Source organism: Danio rerio, chromosome 4 (genome assembly GCF_049306965.1).
Source record: "Danio rerio strain Tuebingen ecotype United States chromosome 4, GRCz12tu, whole genome shotgun sequence".
Classification (NCBI taxonomy): Eukaryota; Metazoa; Chordata; class Actinopteri; order Cypriniformes; family Danionidae; genus Danio; species Danio rerio.
Window position 1 is genome coordinate 69,069,864 of NC_133179.1, and position 20,396 is coordinate 69,090,259.

Sequence of the window (20,396 nt, forward strand, 5' to 3'; positions counted from 1 at the left end):
GGTGCTCCTGTTTCCCCCTCAGTTCAAAGACATGCGGTACAGGTGAATTGGGTAGGCTAAATTGTCCGTAGTGTATGAGTGTGTATGAATGTGTGTGGATATTTCCCAGAGATGGGTTGCGGCTGGAAGGGCAACCGCTGCGTAAAAACTTGCTAGACGAGTTGGCGGTTCATTCCGCTGTGGCGACCCCAGATTAATAAAGGGACTAAGCCGACAAGAAATGTTAAATGGTAAGTAAAAACCTCTGCATTTTGCGAGGCAGGTGTCTGTGGTCCTCTAAGGTAATCAAAAATCACTGTTTACACGGTAGTCTAGACTCTTAATCAGAGTATTATCCTAATCATTTCAAAATCGGAGCATTGGTGTCCATGTATGTACTCATTGAAATTGGCAGATGATGAGGCAAGCTTTCCGAGACAGCGCATTTCTCCGCCTTTAAGTTGTTTCCTTGCCCTTAAATGTGTCATTAAGTTTGACGTGTTTCCCCCTTACACGCAATTTCTGTAAAGCATCTGCTTCACGTTGCTGTGTCAGAATCCTTGCTTGTAAAATACACTTTTAAAAAGTTTAGTATAACCAATTTTGATGAACATGATCTGAAGAGAGTCTCTCTCGCTCACCGAATGTGTTGTACTGAGTACATAGGTACTGGTGCTATAATGGCACTGGGATTCGGTACCCAATCCTAGTCGAGTTTCTTAACAGGTGTTTTGTTTTTTCTGAAAACTACCTTAAAGTACAAGTAGGTAAAACTCGCTCATTTAGAGGCGGGAGCTGGTGGACGGGCAATGACATTAATCATAAGGTAGATGCAAAACAACAATATCCATCTAGAGCTCCTACATGAGACTCTACACTCGCTCCAATGGGTTTGTGCAAGTCTCAATTCACACTGGTCACAGCTACCAAGCCGACCAATCACAGAGCTTGCGACTTTAAAAAAAGCTTTACTTTTTTTTTTTTTAAGAGGTAGGCATCAGCCAGGGCGTGGGTTATGCGAGGCTTTAATGAAAGCCATTTGTCCTTTGCTATCTGGGGGAAAGATCCATTGCTCTTTGGCTCAGTATATCACCTATGCTTTGCTTCTCAGTGGGTCTCCATTCACCGTGGTAAAGGTTGAGGATGCTCATGTCTGAGGAAGAGGAAGCTGATAGCATATTCAAAGATTTTCATGTCAGTTTGATTAATGCCCATTGCTGTGTTATATAAATTGTTGCAATTTACCAGCATTATTACTGGATATATATATATATATATATATATATATATATATATATATATATATATATATATATATATATATATATATATTAGCGCTGTCAATCGATTAAAAAAATTAACTAATTAATCGCACTTAAAAAAAATGAATTGCGATTAATCGCATTTAAAAACTGAAACTTGTAATGTTGGCTATTCGAGTGTAAAATTAATGTAAACGCAAGACAAATACTATTTAAATTCAAAATATAATCAATTTTTTTAATTTTTGTTTACTTGTAACACAGATTTCTTCATGTAAACAACATACCCACAATAAACCATCAAGATCCTGGCTTGACAGCCATATTTATTACAGAAATGAAAACACAGGCATGTTAATGCCATTTGAATTTCAAAACAATCAATGCCAATAAAGAAAACATTGATTTCCATGTTGGATTCTAAGTGGACTGCAAAAAAATGCCAAAATACAGGAATTGCAGATGAGGAAAATTATAATAATAATAATAAAGTATTGAAAATCTGTGCATGCCCTTGAATAGCTTTACCAACTCCCATTGTATAAAAGCACAAAAGGCCATATATAGGAAATAACGAGAGTTGACAAATTAAAAAACTACATTTTTATTTATTTACTATTAAAATAAAATTATAATCCACACTGGAAATGTGGGTGCCTGTGTGTTTTGAGGGAGCGTAATTAGTAATGAACATAACAAAAACTGCCTGCTGACGCACACAGTTAAAGTTGATTAATAAAATAAAGATAAATAATAAAAGCAATGTGTCAGAGACCCTTAAAAAACATGTTTAACTCAACAATAAAACATCAAACGTAGCTAACAGCTTTTACATTGTCAATCAAATAAACTTAAAGAGCCCATATTATACATGAAATAGGGTCATATCTTGGTTGTAAGGGTCTCCAACAACAGTCTCATATGCATGCAAGGTCAAAAAACACTTTCATGGTCTTATAATCTGCATTTATTTTTACCTAATTATCCCAGTGACTCCTGTATGAATCGTCCAGTGATTCATTTGTTCCCAAACCCCTCCTTAGCGCGAAGCTAATCTGCGCTGATTGGACCAATGACTGTCTGTCACGATTGGTCGACTGCCTTCAGTCAGAGAATGAAATGCCCAATAGCTAATCAGCAATATAAAAGTAATCACAGTTCATACGCGCTCCATAGTGTAGGCGTGGATTTTAGCTGCCACACAAACACACACACACCTCTGGACGACAACGCTCCCGCTTCCGCCCGCACCCGCCAGGTTTTAGCCTGAACCCGACCGCTCCCGCTTATATTTAGAATTTCTTGTCCCGGTGCCCGAACCGCCCCGTTTTCTGCCCGCCGCGCCCGATCCCGCTAAAGAGCGGGGGAGAACATAACCGAAAATCACCCAGCAAAACAGTACAGAGACAGCCAGACAGAGCTCTCTCTCTCTCTCTCTCGTACGCGCGCACTAACACATACACACAAGCGCCAAGCAGACACACAGGCAGGCAAAGCTCTGTCTCATTCGCATAGCAATATCCACGATATTGCTAGACAGCCCGCTCCCGTCCCAAATTAAACCTGTTACCGACCGCTCCCGCGATTGATTCGGAAATTTATTCCCACGCCGCAGAAATCTGGCGCGGGGACAGCCGCGGGAATGCAGACCTCTACCACGGAGCTCCGTAAACAAACAGCACGCGTCGCATTTTTAACGTAACTTTGCACGCGATAAGAGAATATAGCCAGTTAACCTGATACAGTACACGCGGTTACAAGTAACAAATCCCAACTAAATACATTTGCAAGCTAGAGTCAACGAGGCAACTTTAATCGCACGTACTTACACTTGAGAAATGGAGGAAGAAACTCATCCTGACGTCCATTAGTAAGTTACTCTTTACTGATCCTTACTTTAACAAACGCAGATGAAGTATACTTTGTAGCATGTAGTTTGCAGAAGTTTCCAACTGCTTGGTTATAATGCTGAGGTTTCATCTCTGGGTAGAGAATCGATAATGTCCATCTGCAGTGTGACTTCAATCGACCGGCATGTTTGTGTGCGTGTGTTTGTGGGTGTGTGTGTGTGTCTGGGTTTCTGCGTCAGAGGGCGGGGCCTCAGGTTTGAAATCTCCCGGGTTTGCGCGTGCACGTGAATAACTTGGTTTCGTTCGTACGTCATGGCGAAACACCTAATGAGTCGGTATCAAGGCGACTCGTTTGAAGCACTATGAGTCGACTCTTTTATAGATGAATCAACCGTTTTAAACACTGTATTCTTACAGATTTAAGCCTTAGCTGGATACTTCACTTCACTTAGAGCTGTGTTACACACTACATGGAGGGGAATTTTCAAAAACCCATAATATGGGCTCTTTAAACTATTAAAAAATGCAACAAATATTTGTTTGGGCCCAAACTACAAAACTAAATGTAAAAAAAAAGTTGCTTAAGTTGCACACTAGTTTGATCATGTATAAATATCATTATAATATCCATATTGTATAAATATTATTGTCACTATAAGCCTACATCATGCTGACGATCAAAAACACAATGTCATGATATCTCCTGCGCTTGTCTTCTGACCGAGTGCATCTTAAAATACATGAATGACCCTTCATTTCATTTGTAAAATAAAGACTTGCAGGTTAAGGAAACAGCAGGAGGAAGTTGCCGAGGCCGTGGTGCAGATTAAAAGTTTAAAAAAGTATATGTATAAGGACAAATAGGTAACTAGATAGAATAGACAGGAATATATTGATCTGTGCCCCGCTGCAGAGTGCAGACGCGAAAGCCTGCTCTCCCGCGGGGCGAACCCGCATGTTAGAAACAGACGGGACTCTCGGCTATTTTGACGAATACACACCTACATTACACAGAGCCCAACATGGAAGATTGTGATTGGGTCAGCCCAATGTCAATTAAGAAAAGAACCAATGGGCTGCAGATTATGTCACACGCCTGCTTTGTCCAGAAAAGAAACATCTTACTTTCAGAGCGGGACAGCTCACAGCACCGTTAATTACTGAGGCAGAAAAACATGACAGTCTGCTGAGTGTTTTAGAGGTCGATCAGATCATAAGAAGATGCCAGGCACCAAAAAGTACGTCAAAACAGCGGGAAACTGCCCGGCGTCTGCCCTGGCCACAACAGGGGGAAAAAATAAAAAAATAAAAAAATGCGATAATTGCGTTAATTTTTTTAACGCGTTAATTATTTCAAATTAATCGCATACGCTAACGCGTTAATTTTGACAGCGCTAACATATATATATATACATATATATATGTGTGTGTGTGTGTGTGTGTGTTTTTTTTGTGTGTTTAAAACACACACATTAGTTCAAAGTGCCTGCGAAAACATAATTACTATTTAATTGGTGATTCAAGTCATAATATATAATAAAACTAAATGTAACCTAATTTATTATTTCACCAGAGGATTCATCCAAACAAGCTGAAGGTTTATGAAGAACGAATCAAGTCAAGAAAGCGAGGATCAAGCTCCGCCACAGTTGATGAAATGCATTCTAAAAAGAATCCAAAGATCATGAATGCCTTTTCCAGCCCTGCACTGAAGGTAACCTAAGCAGTGGTTGACAAACTGCAGATGAATTTTGTATGCGAAGGAAACCAACCTTTTTCGATTGTAGAATTACCGTCATTTAGGAAAATCATAGAAACCCTGCAACCTCAGTGCACTGTCAAGACTAGAAAAACACTGTGCCTCAAAATGCAGGATGCATTTGCAAATATGAAGATGGCACTTATCCAGAAATTGACCAGTGCTGAGTATGTTGCCACAACTGCAGACTGCTGGTAGGCAAGGCAGTGCAGCTACCTAGGGGTCACCTGCCATTGGATAGACGGTGCATCTTTAGAGGGGTTTTGGCCAACCAGCCTGGAAATGGCCAAAACCCCTCTAAAACCAGCCTGGTCAACCAGCTAAAACCAGCCTAGGCTGGTTTAAGCTGGATTTTTCAGCAGGGTTTTACTTGATTTTTCATTAATGCATTCGACATAGCAGAATTCATTGTAAAAAAAGAAAAAGGGATCTCAATTCAAAAATCCACACAATCATAATTATATCAGTCATAATGTTTATTAACTCCTCTGACGATCTCCGCAGTGTGTTCAAATCTGCATTGCATCCAAAGATTCAGTTTTTAAACTTATCAACCATGATTTCTGAGTTACAAACAACACAGAAGTACAGAGGTAGCAGTTAATACAGATACAAACACTGGTGTTTATGGTAAAGATTAAAAAAACACAGTTTAAAAGCAACTTGAAACTGCGAATGAAGGTTGTAGCATTTACATTAACTCAAATACAGTCGATGATTTCTTTGGGATACACATTTATGATAAATTTTGTGTCAAATTATTCAAAATAAATGTATAGCGTTCCAATACTAAACTCTTTATTTGATACCCGCAACACGTCAAGATTTTATACAGTCGAGAAATCTCATAACCGGACACAGTCAATGTCATAACTGGCAAATGACTTTGTGTAGTCCGAACAGGGCTTTGGGGAGTCAGTCATTGCTTTATCCCGAGTTCTAGTCCAGAGTTTCATTTGCCAACAGGTTTTGTGAAATTGCAGACAAAAGCCCCAAATTGGAGGCAAATCGATGCTTGTTTACATGATCAAACAATGTGAATGATCAAAAACACAATCTTAAGACCCGTGCACACCGAGACGTTTTTTTTGCTCGGGTTTATCGTCAACATTTTCCGCCTCGTGATTAAATAAAGGGCGTCAATGTCATTGTGCACACCAACGCGCAGGTGTAAGAGTCATTTTTAAAATACCCCCTCATGCTCGTCTTTTTTGTTTTGATGCGCCGCCTCAAAACCTCCTCCACCAATCAGGTTGGCACTTTTGTTCACGTGCACGGAGCTGCTGAAGTTACAGTAAACAGCACTTGGAGGCGCTCAAGCGCAAGACAGTCAATGCGAGCGCACATTGAAAAAGATGCCCAGAGGCGATATGAACGTGGAGCTGCTTACTGCTCTGTGTACAATAATAATTTCTTCATCGCTAGAGCTGGAGCTGCTACTTGAACCATCCATATCAACAATCGTGTTAACTTTGTCTTCTGTGTTACAAGCGGGTGTCAGAAGCTTAAAGTTGTGTAGCACCATCTAACATCAAGGAGTGAGTCTGCATACTCGCCAGTGAAAATCGCTTGGGTTTGAATCCGGAAAAACGTCTTGAAAAAACACTGACGATAAGCTCAAATGAAAAGCATCCCGATGTGTACGAGCCTTAAGAGTGTAGGTGACTTGTTGCTGAGGCTCGTGATTATTTGTTATGCTAAATATCTGGACCTGTCCTTAACTAACAATCCTTAATTGTTCCCTGCATCTCCCCGAATATTTCCTCCCCCTAATCTTTTTTCTTTTCAGTGTCGACCATTTGACTGGCAAATCAATAAACAATTCGCAAGTGTGCGGAAATATGGTTATCGGTTCATAATAAAGTTTAGTGATGGGTCGTTCATGAACGATTCGTTCATTTTGAACGAAATGACTCGGGAACTATGAGTCCTCTCAGGGAGCGTTTTGTTCATTCGCACGTGCGCACATTTGTGCAGATATCGTTAATTTCAAGTCTTCATCACATTGGCAGAAGCCAATCATACGCGTTTAGAGTCGGAAAAAGAATTGATCCGCTCACCTCTCAAGTCCTCTATCGAGTCTGAGACACTCGTTCATCACGGGCCAATCATACGCGTTTAGAGCCGGAAAAAGAATTGAACCTTTCATCTCTGGAGTCCTCGGGTTTGAGTCATTCTCTCAGGTGATGAACAGACGATCATGGCTCCTATCAGCTAATTAGACTGTGCATTGATTAAGATTATATGTGACTGTCAGTGTAACGTGAATGAACCCCTGACATTAGAAGACATGAAGAGGTGAGCTGAGCAAAGAGACAACAATGCCTTTATAGACAAAAGAGCAGGTAAACATTGAATGATTGTTTTCTCCTTCTTATATTCTATTCATGACTTATTTGTCGTGCAATCTTTTGGGCTAGTTGTAGATGTGTTATTTTAATAATATTTTGGCAAATTGAACCAAATGAACGAAATTACTTGAAAAAAGATTCGTTCATCTTGATGAACGAGACTCACAGATCCGAGTCAGTAAAATGATCCGAACTTCCCATCACTAATAAAGTTATTATAGAGCACATATAGGGTTATTATGTGCTCTTGCAGCCCAGTAGCAACTCTCACAACCTGGTACTGGGCTGGGAGCCCTGATCTACACTATTAAACAGTTACTAAAATCTTCCCCCTCATTCATTCCCCCCTTTCATTTTCAGTAACTTTGTGAATGAACAGCCAAAGGACACGAACAAGCTACCGCTTTGAATTTACCTGTGTTTGTGTCGACAAGGCCTCAATTTTGAGGACTCTGCTCTCCATTGTGAAGCTTCATGTGGGTGCCGAGGCTTCGTTTATGTTTAAAGTCCTTTCCACACTCACTGCATCTAAATCGTTGCTCTCTTGAGTGATTCTTCATGTGTTGCTTAATGGAGTCTTTGCGTGCGAGACTCTTTCCGCACTGATCACATGTAAACACTATGGTTCCAGTGTGATAATTCATGTGGTTCATGAAGCTAGATTTGGTTGTGAAGCTCTTTCCACACTGCTCGCATGGAAACGGCTTCTTTTTGGCGTGACTTATCATGTGGTATTTGAGTGTGCTCTTGCATATGAAACCTCTACTGCACTCTGTGCATACGTAAGGCTTCTCCCCAGTGTGAAGTCTCATGTGAATTGCAAAGTTCCCTGTGCGATAGAAGCCTTTCCCACAATGTTGGCATGTGTGCGGCCTCTCTCCAGTGTGAATTTTCATGTGGCCATTAAACACGTGAGCTTTGGCAAAACTCTTCCCGCACTGCTCACAGGTGTAAGGTTTCTCCCCCGTGTGAACTCTCATGTGGACTTTAAGGTTGTGTTTTCGATTGAAAGTGGTTCCGCATTGATGACAAGTGAAAATACACTCGGATTTGGACTTCCGAGGTCTTCCGCGTTTCTTCTTAGTCAGTGGGGGTATTTCAGCAGTCGTTATGTCTTGGTGTTTCTCTATCCTTTCATTCAGTTCATGAGTCTCTTCTTTCGGCACCATCAGGTCTTAAAAACAAAACAAAAAAAAAAAACAGAGGTTAACTTTAGTATAAAGGGACAAAGCGACAAGCATGAAATGGACATTGTAGGGTCCAGCCAGTTGGTCCAATGACGGTATCCACTGGTGGATGAAGGTTCACTGCATGTTCGGTCTTTCCAGTGCACAATGTTGATTTACATTAAACTTAACTCATCTGACTCCTATTTTAGTATGAGGTGGTTTAGAACTTTAATATATTTATCTTCGTTTTATCTGACTCCAATTATAAAACATTGATAAGATTATTTAGTTTCTTTTAATATTATTTTAGATTATGATTAAATATTCTTTTCGATTTGTTATTATTCATTATTCTCATTTATTCAGATTCCTTTAGCATCCTGAGTCTTGTACCGGCCGAGTATACAATCTCTTAAACACAAGCTTGTCAGTCTTGATCAATAAACAGAGGCGATTAACCACTCTCCTAAAAAGGCAGAACCCTACTTACTTAATTTAGGATATTTTATGTGGTCCCCATAGATCTGCTATCTATTGAATCAAGACAAACTATTTTAGTCATAAGCTTGTAGATGAAGGCCTAACTTAACCACATTCAGATTAGTCTCAACAATATTTTGTTGTTCTAAAGAGAAAACCCGTTATTGGCCTTTTACAGTCTAATGCTGCGTTCACACCAGACGCGGCACGCGCGTCAAGCGCGAGTGATTTACATGTTAAGTCAATGCAAACGCGCGAATAGACATCCTGCGGCGCTATACGCGCGAATGGCGCGCCGCGAATGACGCAAATTGAGCGTTTTGCTTGTTTAACACACTTAACGAGCGTTTCGTGCGAATCTCTCGAATTCGAAAATCTGAACTTCAGCGTACAATCGCGCTGCGTTAACCAATCAGAAGCTTGCTCTTGTGGGGGCGTGATTGTGACGTAGAACCTGTTGTCGGTGTTCCGAGAGAAATCCTTCAGCCTTCACCGACAACAGTTCATCAAACTCTGCTTGGCTCAGTCAGAAGCACCGCAGAAAGCCTCTGTCATCCAGGTTCAGTTTCTGGAGGAGTTTATGAGCTCACAGAGCTGGATGCACCTCTGAAAGGATGTAGTGGACTCAGACACGACCCTAAACGTATCGACGCTGTTTTTCAGTCTTCATAAAGTACATAAACACTTATTTTCTGCATAAAATCCATGTTAGCCATTTAGCTATGAAGCTAGAGTCTTCGGGCAGACAGAAGCCCTGCCCATCACGCGAATCCACGTCTGTTCTGAAGTGAATTTGACACTCGAATGAAGCAGGGTTTGACACGCGAATGAAGCGAGTAAACTCAAATGTTCACGTGGCTATTTACGCGCGAATAGCGCGATTTATCCGCGCATTCCGCGTCTAGTGTGAACACAGCATAAGTATACATGAATTAATGCCAATATGTTAGTCAGATCTCTAAGGACATTGTGCCACACTGCTCCACCTAACGTGTTTTAGTCTGTTACTAACTTTTACAGAGGCTTGTGGTGCTATGGACTTAAAGCATAATAAGACAAACTCTGTTTGAATAATTCAAAACATTACAATTTATTAGTCAGGTAAATATGTATTATGCCAATTCATTCAGTCAATTCATAAACAATCAATACAAAACATCAAATTATCAAAGATAAATCCAAGATTAAAAGATACCTGACTTCAAAATATACATAACATGAAGCGTAAACTCCATGTTACGGGCTGATCAGAGTAAGCAGAATCGCCCCAAACATTTTTCAAACCTTCCCTTAAGTAATCCAAGAATCCCCTCAAGGAATAGGGTGTGTAAATAACAAAGGGCATTTGCATTTAGTGCTGCCTATAGGAAAGGCACACCCTTCACAGTGGTTCAAAAGATACATGAAGTTATATAGTTATTGTTTTGATTATGCCTATTTATGAGGGAAAGAGACCATTGTACCAGTCGCACTGAGACATTTCAAATGATATTAAACATGATAGATATATCACTTGGGTTGATTTAGAACATTCAGACTTTAAAATGACAATAATGTGTGAGTTAGGGTGGTTGAAGTCGAGTTACAGGGGATTCAAATGTAAATGTAGGGGGAGCTGGTTCTTTCCCGCATTCCCACCTGCTGGGTTGTGGAGTCAATTGTCTCTGTTTTCGGCTCATGTTTGAACTGTCAAAGACATCAGAATATTTGTAATATCTCAATTCTTACAACTTTTAACCCCAAAATTTATTCTGTAAGGCTTGAAGCTTACGCTGCTATTCTGAACCAATAATCGGAAACAGAAAGCTGTTGAAGGATGACGTGTTTAAATCAATCATTCACTGACTCCATTGTAATTAATCTGACTTCATTAAAGTTATCATCATTTATAAAGAGAAATAATCGCATTGCCTTAAAGCAGGCACAGTTGTTTATCAAGTTACATGTTTCATTCTACAGTCTGTATATTTAAACACAATTACATACTCTATAGAGAAACTTAGCTGTAACGTATGCACTGCTGAGCAACAATGAGGTTACGCACCAAGGGACGCAGAGTAAGGCCCCGTTTACACAAGTGCGTTTTAGTTTTAAGACGGCGTTTTAGATCAAAAACGATCCGCGTCCACACTAGCGTTTTACCTAGCATCTCTGAACATATCTCCGTCGACACTACGCCACCAAAAACGTATATCACGTGACCATTCGCGCACTCAAAGCATGCGTCTTGCTCGCAGTTTGGTTATTGTTAGTCAACAAACGCCGGTTGAACATTAAACACGATGGCAAAGAAAGCAAGAGAGGTATTTTTGTGGACAGACGACGAGGTCGAGTTGTTACTAAACGTAACAAATTAATAACTGCACAATGGCGCCTAAAACAGACAATAATGCAAACAACGTACTGTCTTCCGGTTGCGTTAAAGCCATGTGTTATAGTCATGTGATAGGGGCTTGACGAATAAGGGAAGGCTACGCAATGACACAAAAGCCCCAATCAGGTAGCGAATCTCAGCAGCCCCGCCTCCGTTTTCAGATGTCTCCGTTTTTCCTCATTCACACTAAGACAGAGCAGCAGCGTTTCAGAATGAAAACGGCCTCTCCAGCGTTTTCAAAACGCTCCGCTTTCGTCGCTCAAGAACTTCGGCGTAGTGTGGACGGATGGCGTAACCGTAGCAAAACATGCATTTTAAAACGAAAACGCATTAGTGTAAATGGGGCCTAAAAGCCATCGTCTCAGATCAACAGTTTGCAACTCTTTCCTTTCTACACCCTGAGCAAAGCATTGTCAAACATGAGTGAAACACCAAACCCCAAAACCAGCTGAATATGAAAGCAAAGACAGTGTAGGGAGAAGCTCATTAGCATACTCTCCACAGGCCATGACTCAACAACAGTAAATAAATTGTATATTGTAATTGGTGGGGGGCCGTTAACATGCTGCGTTAACGCGAGACTCGTACCACGCAATAACAAATATCACCGTTAATCTATTCTCAAAGTTGGGTTGGGAGCTGGGTCTATTCTACGCAAGCTATGGTGACTTTCACCTTGTTATCTTAGCGTGGATGTATACCTGAGCCGTCTCAGCCCTTCGGAATCAAATCAGCAGGAGGCCTGACTTTAACTGCAGTTCGGCAGTTTCACTATAACTCATGAACATTTCATTCATGCCCCCGTGACAAACTGGGGTATTATGTATATAATGTATTTTATTTAATGAATGTGATTACAGATAACACAGGATTCTGTTTATCCAGGGTTTAGAATGACCCAGAGTACCAATTTCAAGCAGCGACCAGTGGTGGAAAGAGTACTGAAAAAATCATACTCAAGTAAAAGTACCATTACTTGCCAAAAATGTAGTGCAAATAGAGTAAACGTATCTGTTTATAATATTATGCCCAGCAGGCGCACAATGTCAGAAGACCTTAATATTAGGTTAAATTTAGGTTGTGATGTCAGGTGACCGAAAATCAGTACCTAGTCAGCATCTAAGGACAACATTATTTTGATGCTCAATATCGATGTTTAAATGACGAAATGTTGATATTTGGTTGATTTTAGGTTGTATTAGAAAGTGACCAAAATCCAACGTCGAGCCAACATCTTAAACCAACGTCATATTGACATGAAATGCTGACAATTATTCATCAGGTATGGCAACCAAAGTGAAGTTTATTTATAAAAAATTTCGAGAGGATCACGTGCTAATGATTGTTCACAGCTGTTCCAACTTTAGCTAATGACTAATTATCCTATCGGACGATCCTTAACTCACTATAAATAACCAGACTTTACTCATCTCAATATCTTTGAAGAAACCCCCCCACCCCAACCCTACTTTTCCTCCTTTCAAACGGGCGTCACGGTGGCCGGCGATTAGCGCTGTTGCCTCACAGCGAGAATGCCCCTGGTTTAATTCCTTTCCAAACCAGGCGACATTTCTGTGCGGAGTTTTGCTCGTTCTCCCTGTGATCGCGTGGGTTTTCCCCGGGTCCTCTCACAGTTCAAAAACAAGCACCCTAAACAAATAATCCAAAATATTTTAGCCAAGCTCCGAGTACACCTTCTCAGCATCCATAGCTGACACTTAGCTACAATAAGCAGGAGGAGCGGAGAGTCATCGAGATCTACCTGAGCTCAAACTCCCCTCTCGCCTTGCAACGGGAGGGAGCCAAGGGCTCGAGGATCTTATAAGCTCAGGGCTCTCTCCCAGGACAGCATGCCAAACTAGCTTTATTATTAATCATCAGCTAAGTGTGAACTCTTGAAATCCAACATCTGATAGACGTCACATTGGTAACGTCCACACAACGTCAAGCTGTAACATCATTGGATGTTGATAGATATTGATAATAACAATGATTAGATATTTGGTTGCTTTAAGTTTGGACGTTGGCCACTGACGTCGTCGGTCTGACGTGGAGTTCTGAAGTCAACTTGATTTTTATTTCCAAACAAAATGCAACTTTCCGACAACGTTGGGGTACAACGTCGTTCTAACATCACGTTGATGTCTTGTACCTGCTGGGTGTTCAAAGCGATTTCGGTCATCATACAGTAAACATCCATCATCCTCTTATAAGTTACATGCATCTAAACAATCTCTGGATCAATGCGTGTAAAGATTTTCGACATCATCTTGGACTGTTTCCAAACAGTTTGCTGCATTTATAAAATCGCCCATGACTTGAGATTGCTCTTTAGGAGGTGATTTACCTTCTATGTGTGATTTGATTGGACAGGAATCACATGACTGATTTTTCTAATCTTCATAGACGAGAAAAAAAATAAAGTAGTGACTACAGGTTGAAGGAAAGTAGTGAAGTTAAAGTAAAGATAGTTCACTAAAAATGCACTCAAGGGAAAGTAAAAGTTCACATTTTTAAAACTACTAAATTACAATTCCTGAGAAAAACTACTCAATCACAGTGATCTGAGTATTTGTAATTAGTTACTTTACACCACTGACAGTGACTAGGGCTGCTCGATTTTGGGAAAAATCATAATCCCGATTAGTTTGGTCACAAAAAGTTTCCTTCAAAATGGCGCTGCTGTGTTCGGACGCCGTTCGGGTTGCTCCGCTGAGGTTTTGCTTTATCCTCCTTTTTTATTCACTTTTATTTTATTTATTTTTTTTTACACACTTTCTTATTACTTTGTATAATTTTTTTACACATATTTTTTTTATTATTATTTAATTTTTGTTTATCTATATTCTCTGGAGCGGACCTGACCTACATTTCACTGCTGGTCATACTTTGTATTATTATGTATGTGACAAATAAAACTCTTGACTCTTGTAATCACGATTGTTCAAAACGATTATCAGTTGAAGTCAAAATTACAAGTGCTTCTGCGATTTTTTTAAGAATAAATATTTCCCAAATTATGTTTAACAGAGCTAGCTAAAAAATTTTCGCCTGGATAAAGTCTTATTTGTCAGAATAAAAAGCAGGTTTACATGTTTTGAAACCCATTTTAAGGTCAATATTATTAGCCCCTTTAGAGTATATATTTTATGATTGTCTGTAGAAGAGACTACTGTTATACAATGACTTGTCTAATTCTCTAATTAAGCCTTTGAATCACGCTTTGAATTGGAATGCTTGCTGTTACGACTGGAGATTATTTATTATTGCGGATTGTCCTGTCTTTTTCTTTTGTCCCGCCTTCTTGTTGTTTTTCTGTTGTTTCATAGGCTCCCATACCGACGTGATTCCCTGATCTGATTGGCTGCTGGTCTCAAAAGCCTGTATATAAGGGAGCTTCCGGCAGGGTTCGAGGAGCTCATTTCTGTGCGTTCGGTGTTTGGAGTGGAGCTCCTGGGTTTCCCCTCACCCCTTCGGCTGACGACCAACAACAACCAACTTTGTATTGATGACCATCATATGTTTAAATATTTTCGAGAGTTTGAGCATGTAGGGGTGACCTGCCTATTTATTTGATTACTTTTGACTTTGTTTATGTTTAGGGAGTCAGGTAAGCTTTTTTGTATTTTCCTTTAAAAAGTAATAGGTAATTTAGTGGATTTATTTTATAGATTCTTTTGTTTGTTATTTTGGCCTGTGGTCACCCTGACGAAATGCTCATATATATTAATCCCATTTCTTTTATAATAAATATCTTGATACTCTCAACTGAGTGTGTGAGTTTGGTTGTCGACCGAAGGGAATCTTTTGCTTTACGTTTTGTTTAGTTTGGGAAATCCAACACCCCAACACATTTGTTTTTTTCTTCGTTAATTATGCCCTTTTTGTTTCCCCTAGACTTGGGGCGTAATACTTGTATTTTAAAAAAAATATCTAGTCAAATATTATGTGCCGTCATCATAACAGATAAAAGAAATCAGTTATCATTAATGAGTGATTAAAACTATTTTGTTTAGAAATGTATTGAAACTTCTTTCCATTAAACAGAAATGAGGGGGAAAAGGGTTGCTAATATTTAGGAGGGCTAATAATTCTGACTTCAACTGTATACATACGGTTATTTTCCTCCCTGTAAAGAAGGAAAGGGAAATAAATACAATAGAAAAAAAATATATAAAATAAACTGTGCTTGAAGCATCCTCACTGTAAGACAAACACTTTAGCTGTCCTTCAGTCAAGGGCAGCGAGGGATTTTCTCTTTGTTGTTTGATTAATAATGATAAAAACATGCGGCAGCAGAAATACCGCGCTGTCACTTTAAAGGTTTCTCTTTCACAACTCGTATGTTTATTACACAAATGATGGTAAATACGAATAATCACTAAACACCGCGTTTTGACACCTATTTGACCATTAAAGCGCTCGCATTAAGATGACTTTAGATGTCTGTGTTCTGCTCGTTACAGTGTGCGAATGAGACTAAATGCTGACACGCGGTCTTTCGCGCTTTTGAGAGCAACACGTGTACAACTGGAAAGGGGGCGTAAATAATGGAGTAATCGTTCATCTTGATTAATGGTTTTTCATAATCGCTAGGAGCCAAAAATCGATATCGAAATCAGATTTTCGATTAATTGCACGGTCCTAACAGCGACATACATAACTTGTCAATCATGTCATAGTGACCTGGGGCCCGTTTCAGAAAGGAAGTTAAATAAGAGTATTTTAACCCCGAAATGAGAGGAACTCAGGGTTTTCCTTTTCAAAATGGCAGGTTGGTCAAATTGTAGAAAGCAGGGTAATTCAAGCCTGAAAGAGAGGTCACTTTAACTCAGAGTCAGTTACCGTGGTCACTTACTCTGTGAACCCAAGCTGGTCAGGAGCAGGTATTATTCTTTAAACTTTGAGATACTGTTGGTCTCCTCCCCTTTTTAAAGGGCCATGACACCCCCCACTTTCGGTTAAAGTCTACTTCAGAATTTTTTCAAAAGATGCATGATTAATGGGCGTGGAGCTCCGCGAGCATCGGGCAGGAGTGGGCGTGGCCAGCAGGGGAGAAGGGGAGCGAATAACTGTTGTTGACAGTTAGCTCACAAACTGAGACACAAACCGTGAGGAGACGCTTGAGTTTATAATTCACAAAGTTAAAATGCAAAGAAATAAACAGTAATTTAATGCCAGCTGAATTCAGCTGACAAAAGCTCAAAATTATCCAGTTTTCCCCACAATTAAAGCTGACAGGTGCTAACATTAGCCCCTTTCACACATACAGACCTTTGTATGTTGTGGTTGTATGTGTGAACAGGTCCTTTTTGAAAATACCGGTAAATTCGTTCTGGCTATTTTCCGGAAAGAGAAGTTGTAACATTACCGGCAATTTGCCGGAATGCTGCGCTGTGTGAATGCAGAAGGAAGATTCCCTTAATAAGCGCGTGCACGTCTAGAACATGCTGACGTGAGACGTCTGCTTTAGCCAATCACAACAGTCAGACGCATTCACGTCCACGCGGTTTGTGAGAATAAAAGCCTTTGAATATTTTTCCAGACACATTTAGCTGCTAGAAATTAGTCAGATCACGTTTATATGTTCTTCTTAATGTCAACTGTGTAAATATTTATCGATGAGATGCTTATGATAAGCCGTTGTTTGTTTACCTTCAAGCTTTGCGTGTGCCCATGAAACAGCCTGTGAGCGTCTGCACACGCACATATTATGAACATCTCGACATGCGAAAGTGATCCTGCGAAAGTTGTTCACAATATTGATCATGCACAGAGTTTGTAATTCAGTCAAATGTTTACAAATACAAGCGCAGCCGTTTAAAGCTCATTTGTGGTGAATGATGTCAGAATTTACCGGTATTTTGGAATGGATGTGTGAACGCTCTTTTCCGGAAAAATTTCCGTAACGTCCTCCCCTGTGTGAACAGCGCTTTTTTCAATATACCGGTAAAGTCGTTCCGGAAATTTTCCGGATATTTACCGGTATCACTGTGTGAAAGGGGCTATGGTCTTAACTGATGCTCAACACTCACAAATCTGTTAATATAAAAAATAAAAAAAAGTTCTCCAGGGTGTCCTGAACCTTTAAATACGAAGCGGTATTTCTCCCCTTAGCCTTATGATCTCACCCCCCTACTTTAATGCTCATTTTGGATATGCGCATAAAAACTTTGATTCATTGACATCTTTTATGCGCTATTCCAGTTTTGTACATTAATTTAATTAATACTTTTGTATGGAAACATAGCTACTGCCTACATTTCAGTCAGACAAAGGACAAAGTCACATATATGAGAATGGCTTGTCCGTTTTTTATATAATTAGCTTTAATTCACTGATCTTCCACATGTACTGTATTTAGATGAATGAGATTATTACTCGTTCTAAAAACTATTTTTAGTTTTGCTGACAGTCTAAATGTCATATCAACCTTCACCACTCAATCAATAATAAAGGCAGACACACTTTTACATCTATTAAAACTGATCAACGTGTATAAAAGAGGGAACGTGTGTAAAAAAAAAAACGTATAAATGTCACACATTACAATACATATTTTATTTTTGTTTTATACAATTAATTCATTTCATTCAGCATGTTTAAAATTGGGGGCACCCACGTTTTTCGACATACTGTTAACACAACTGTTGCCCTGCTGAAAAATCCAGCGTAAACCAGCCTGGGCTGGTTTTAGCTGGTCGACCAGGCTGGTTTTAGAGGGGTTTTGGCCATTTCCAGGCTGGTTTCCAGCCATTTCCAGCTTGGTCTTAGCTGGTCAGGCTGGAAAATGACCAGCTAAATCCAGCTTTACCAGCCTGGTTTAAGCTGGACATAGCTGGTTTTGGCTGGGCTCCCAGCCTGGCTAGGCTGGTCAAGCTGGTTTTAGCTGGTCATCTCCCAGCCTAACCAGCTAAGACCAGGCTGGAAATGGCTGGAAACCAGCCTGGAAATGGCCAAAACGCCTCTAAAACCAGCCTGGTCAACCAGCTAAAACCAGCCAACCAGCCTAGGCTGGTTTAAGCTGTTTTTTCAGCATGGTGGTAATTAGTTATTATTATATTTATTTAATTCTATGTCAGATACTATTTGTGAGAACTAGTAACAGCTACAATTTTTTTTATTTTAAATAACATGCCCAATACTGGCCAAGTTTTAACCCATGAAGAAGTTGACGAAAAAAGGGAGCTGTGACCAACATAACATGCAAACGGCAAGTAATAAGTCAACATCATCGTCATAACAGCAGATATCTTCAATGAGAATACTGTTGTCAGCTCAATTAAACTTGTTTTATTTATTGCTTTTATTTATTTTGTTTACGGCCAGTGCTCAAGGACACTTTACAAACAGAAGGAGAACTAGAAAAGAAATAACCTTAAGGAGGTAGAGAAAATGGGAGACTAATAATACATAAAATAATGACAAAAGACATGAGAACAAGTGACGAAAGAAACTGATTCCTGTCTTTCAATGAGTGCTTATGTGCGTTTAGGAGAACTAGGCAGCACACTCAGGGCTGCAAGATGGATATAATTTTGTATTCTTATTATTAAAATATATCTGAATGAGGATCAGATGACTGAGTGGGTCTTTGAGAATGTAAACCAACCTGTTTGTTCCTGCGGATCTTCATGTTCAACAGTGAATGTGTCCTCAATCCTCAGGTCTTCACTCTCCACTTTAATAAACGCCATCTTTATAACAGTGTGGAGATCAGTCGCTTCAGCAGGAGTTTTCTCTGTGTTTGGACACTTTATCCTGTTTAAAATGAACAAAACAATAAAAAAAATATGATTACAATAAATAAAACAATGAACAGAAACAAAACAACTTCTCTTCAACATTAATGAAATTAACAAAAAAATAAAAATCAGGTAAAAGAGTAAATATGAGCAACAATTGCCTCCAATTAAGTTTTATATTAGCACATTTACACTTCCTAATATAATTTCAGAAAAGTTTTCTTTGCATATTCTAAATGGTGGAATCAGATTATCAGCAAATGACTTTTAAAAGTACAACATTGTTCACAGTCTATTAAATAGATCTATTGTTGTTTTGCAGTCATGTTTACATGCTATATAAGACCAAACATTCAAAACGTGCATCACAAGTTCTCACTGTTCTAAAAGGAATGAATGTGTGAATATAAAACCAACATTACCTCAATATAACCTGAATAAAACTAGTACTCCATTTCATATACATAGTGATGAATACTTCGAATGTAATGACATTACGCTATTTAATAAATTAAACCTACATTAGGACACATATAACACACATTTCTGTTACTTTATCGAACAATAGCCCTCGATTAACGAGCACCACGTTGTATAAAAGGTTAAAATAATATTTTCAACAGCAGGTTTTAGCGTCGGACATTTCAACGAAACTAAAAGATTAACATTACATTAACCTGAAACTTGAATCAATCGGTTTACATCTACGCAGTAGTTTCAAAACACAAACCTCTCTCCGGTTCACAGCGCAGGAGTGGCGCAGCCTTATGACGTTACACCCTCCACGCCAAAATAAAAGTCTTTTTGCCACTTACTATTACAGAGGTGGGGGAGACTGCAGACTTGGATTCAGGCAGATCTACGACCCGAGCAGGTTTGCACCACTGTTGTTCCTGATGCGTCCAGTAGGCGGAGGCAGTACAGTATTATTGTAAGCTTCCAGAACTTTTAATCACACCAAACCCAACGCGACACGGTAAAGAGGTATGTTAAAATACGTCACAATTTTTAATAGAAATTTATGATTTTATTAAATCTCTTAGATTAGTTAATAACAAGAAAAGTGATAGATTATTCGTTTTTTATGATAAATATTTTGGAAATATCACGGATACATAGTTCCTACTTTCCTCTTGTTGTATTTGTGTTATTTATGTATATGTTTAAACTTTGTTTATATGTTTATTTTTTTCTTTCTTTTCTCTTTTTTGTTTCTCTTTTTATAATTTTTTTTTACATATTTTTATTATTTATCCTGATCTGTTATAATTGTGTTTTTGTGTAAAATTGAATTTTGTATGTTTGTTATTGAAATCAACAAAATAAAAAAAAATAAAAATGTTAAAATACGTGTTTAAAACAGTTTAGTAAACTTAAACATTTTTTAAATTAGATTAAGGTTGATATGAGTGTATGCCAATACGTAA

General features: G+C 39.2%; 1 protein-coding gene across 2 annotated transcripts; it reads right to left on the minus strand.

Annotated features, from left to right (window-relative positions):
* Window positions 1–5,305: 5,305 nt before the first annotated feature.
* wu:fa05b01 lies at window positions 5,306–19,728 on the minus strand. Of its 2 annotated transcripts, none has more exons than XM_068220523.2 (3): window positions 19,700–19,728; window positions 18,837–18,985; window positions 5,306–8,375 (listed from the first exon to the last, which is right to left on the minus strand). In XM_068220523.2, exons 2-3 carry the CDS (start codon window positions 18,919–18,921, stop codon window positions 7,639–7,641), a joined length of 822 nt encoding a protein of 273 aa, XP_068076624.1. In that variant the 5' UTR covers window positions 18,922–18,985; window positions 19,700–19,728; the 3' UTR covers window positions 5,306–7,638. The 2 variants fall into 2 exon arrangements, with proteins under 2 accessions (XP_068076624.1, XP_068076623.1); XM_068220522.2 differs by having other exon boundaries at window positions 19,392–19,728.
* Between the last annotated feature and the right edge of the window lie 668 nt (window positions 19,729–20,396).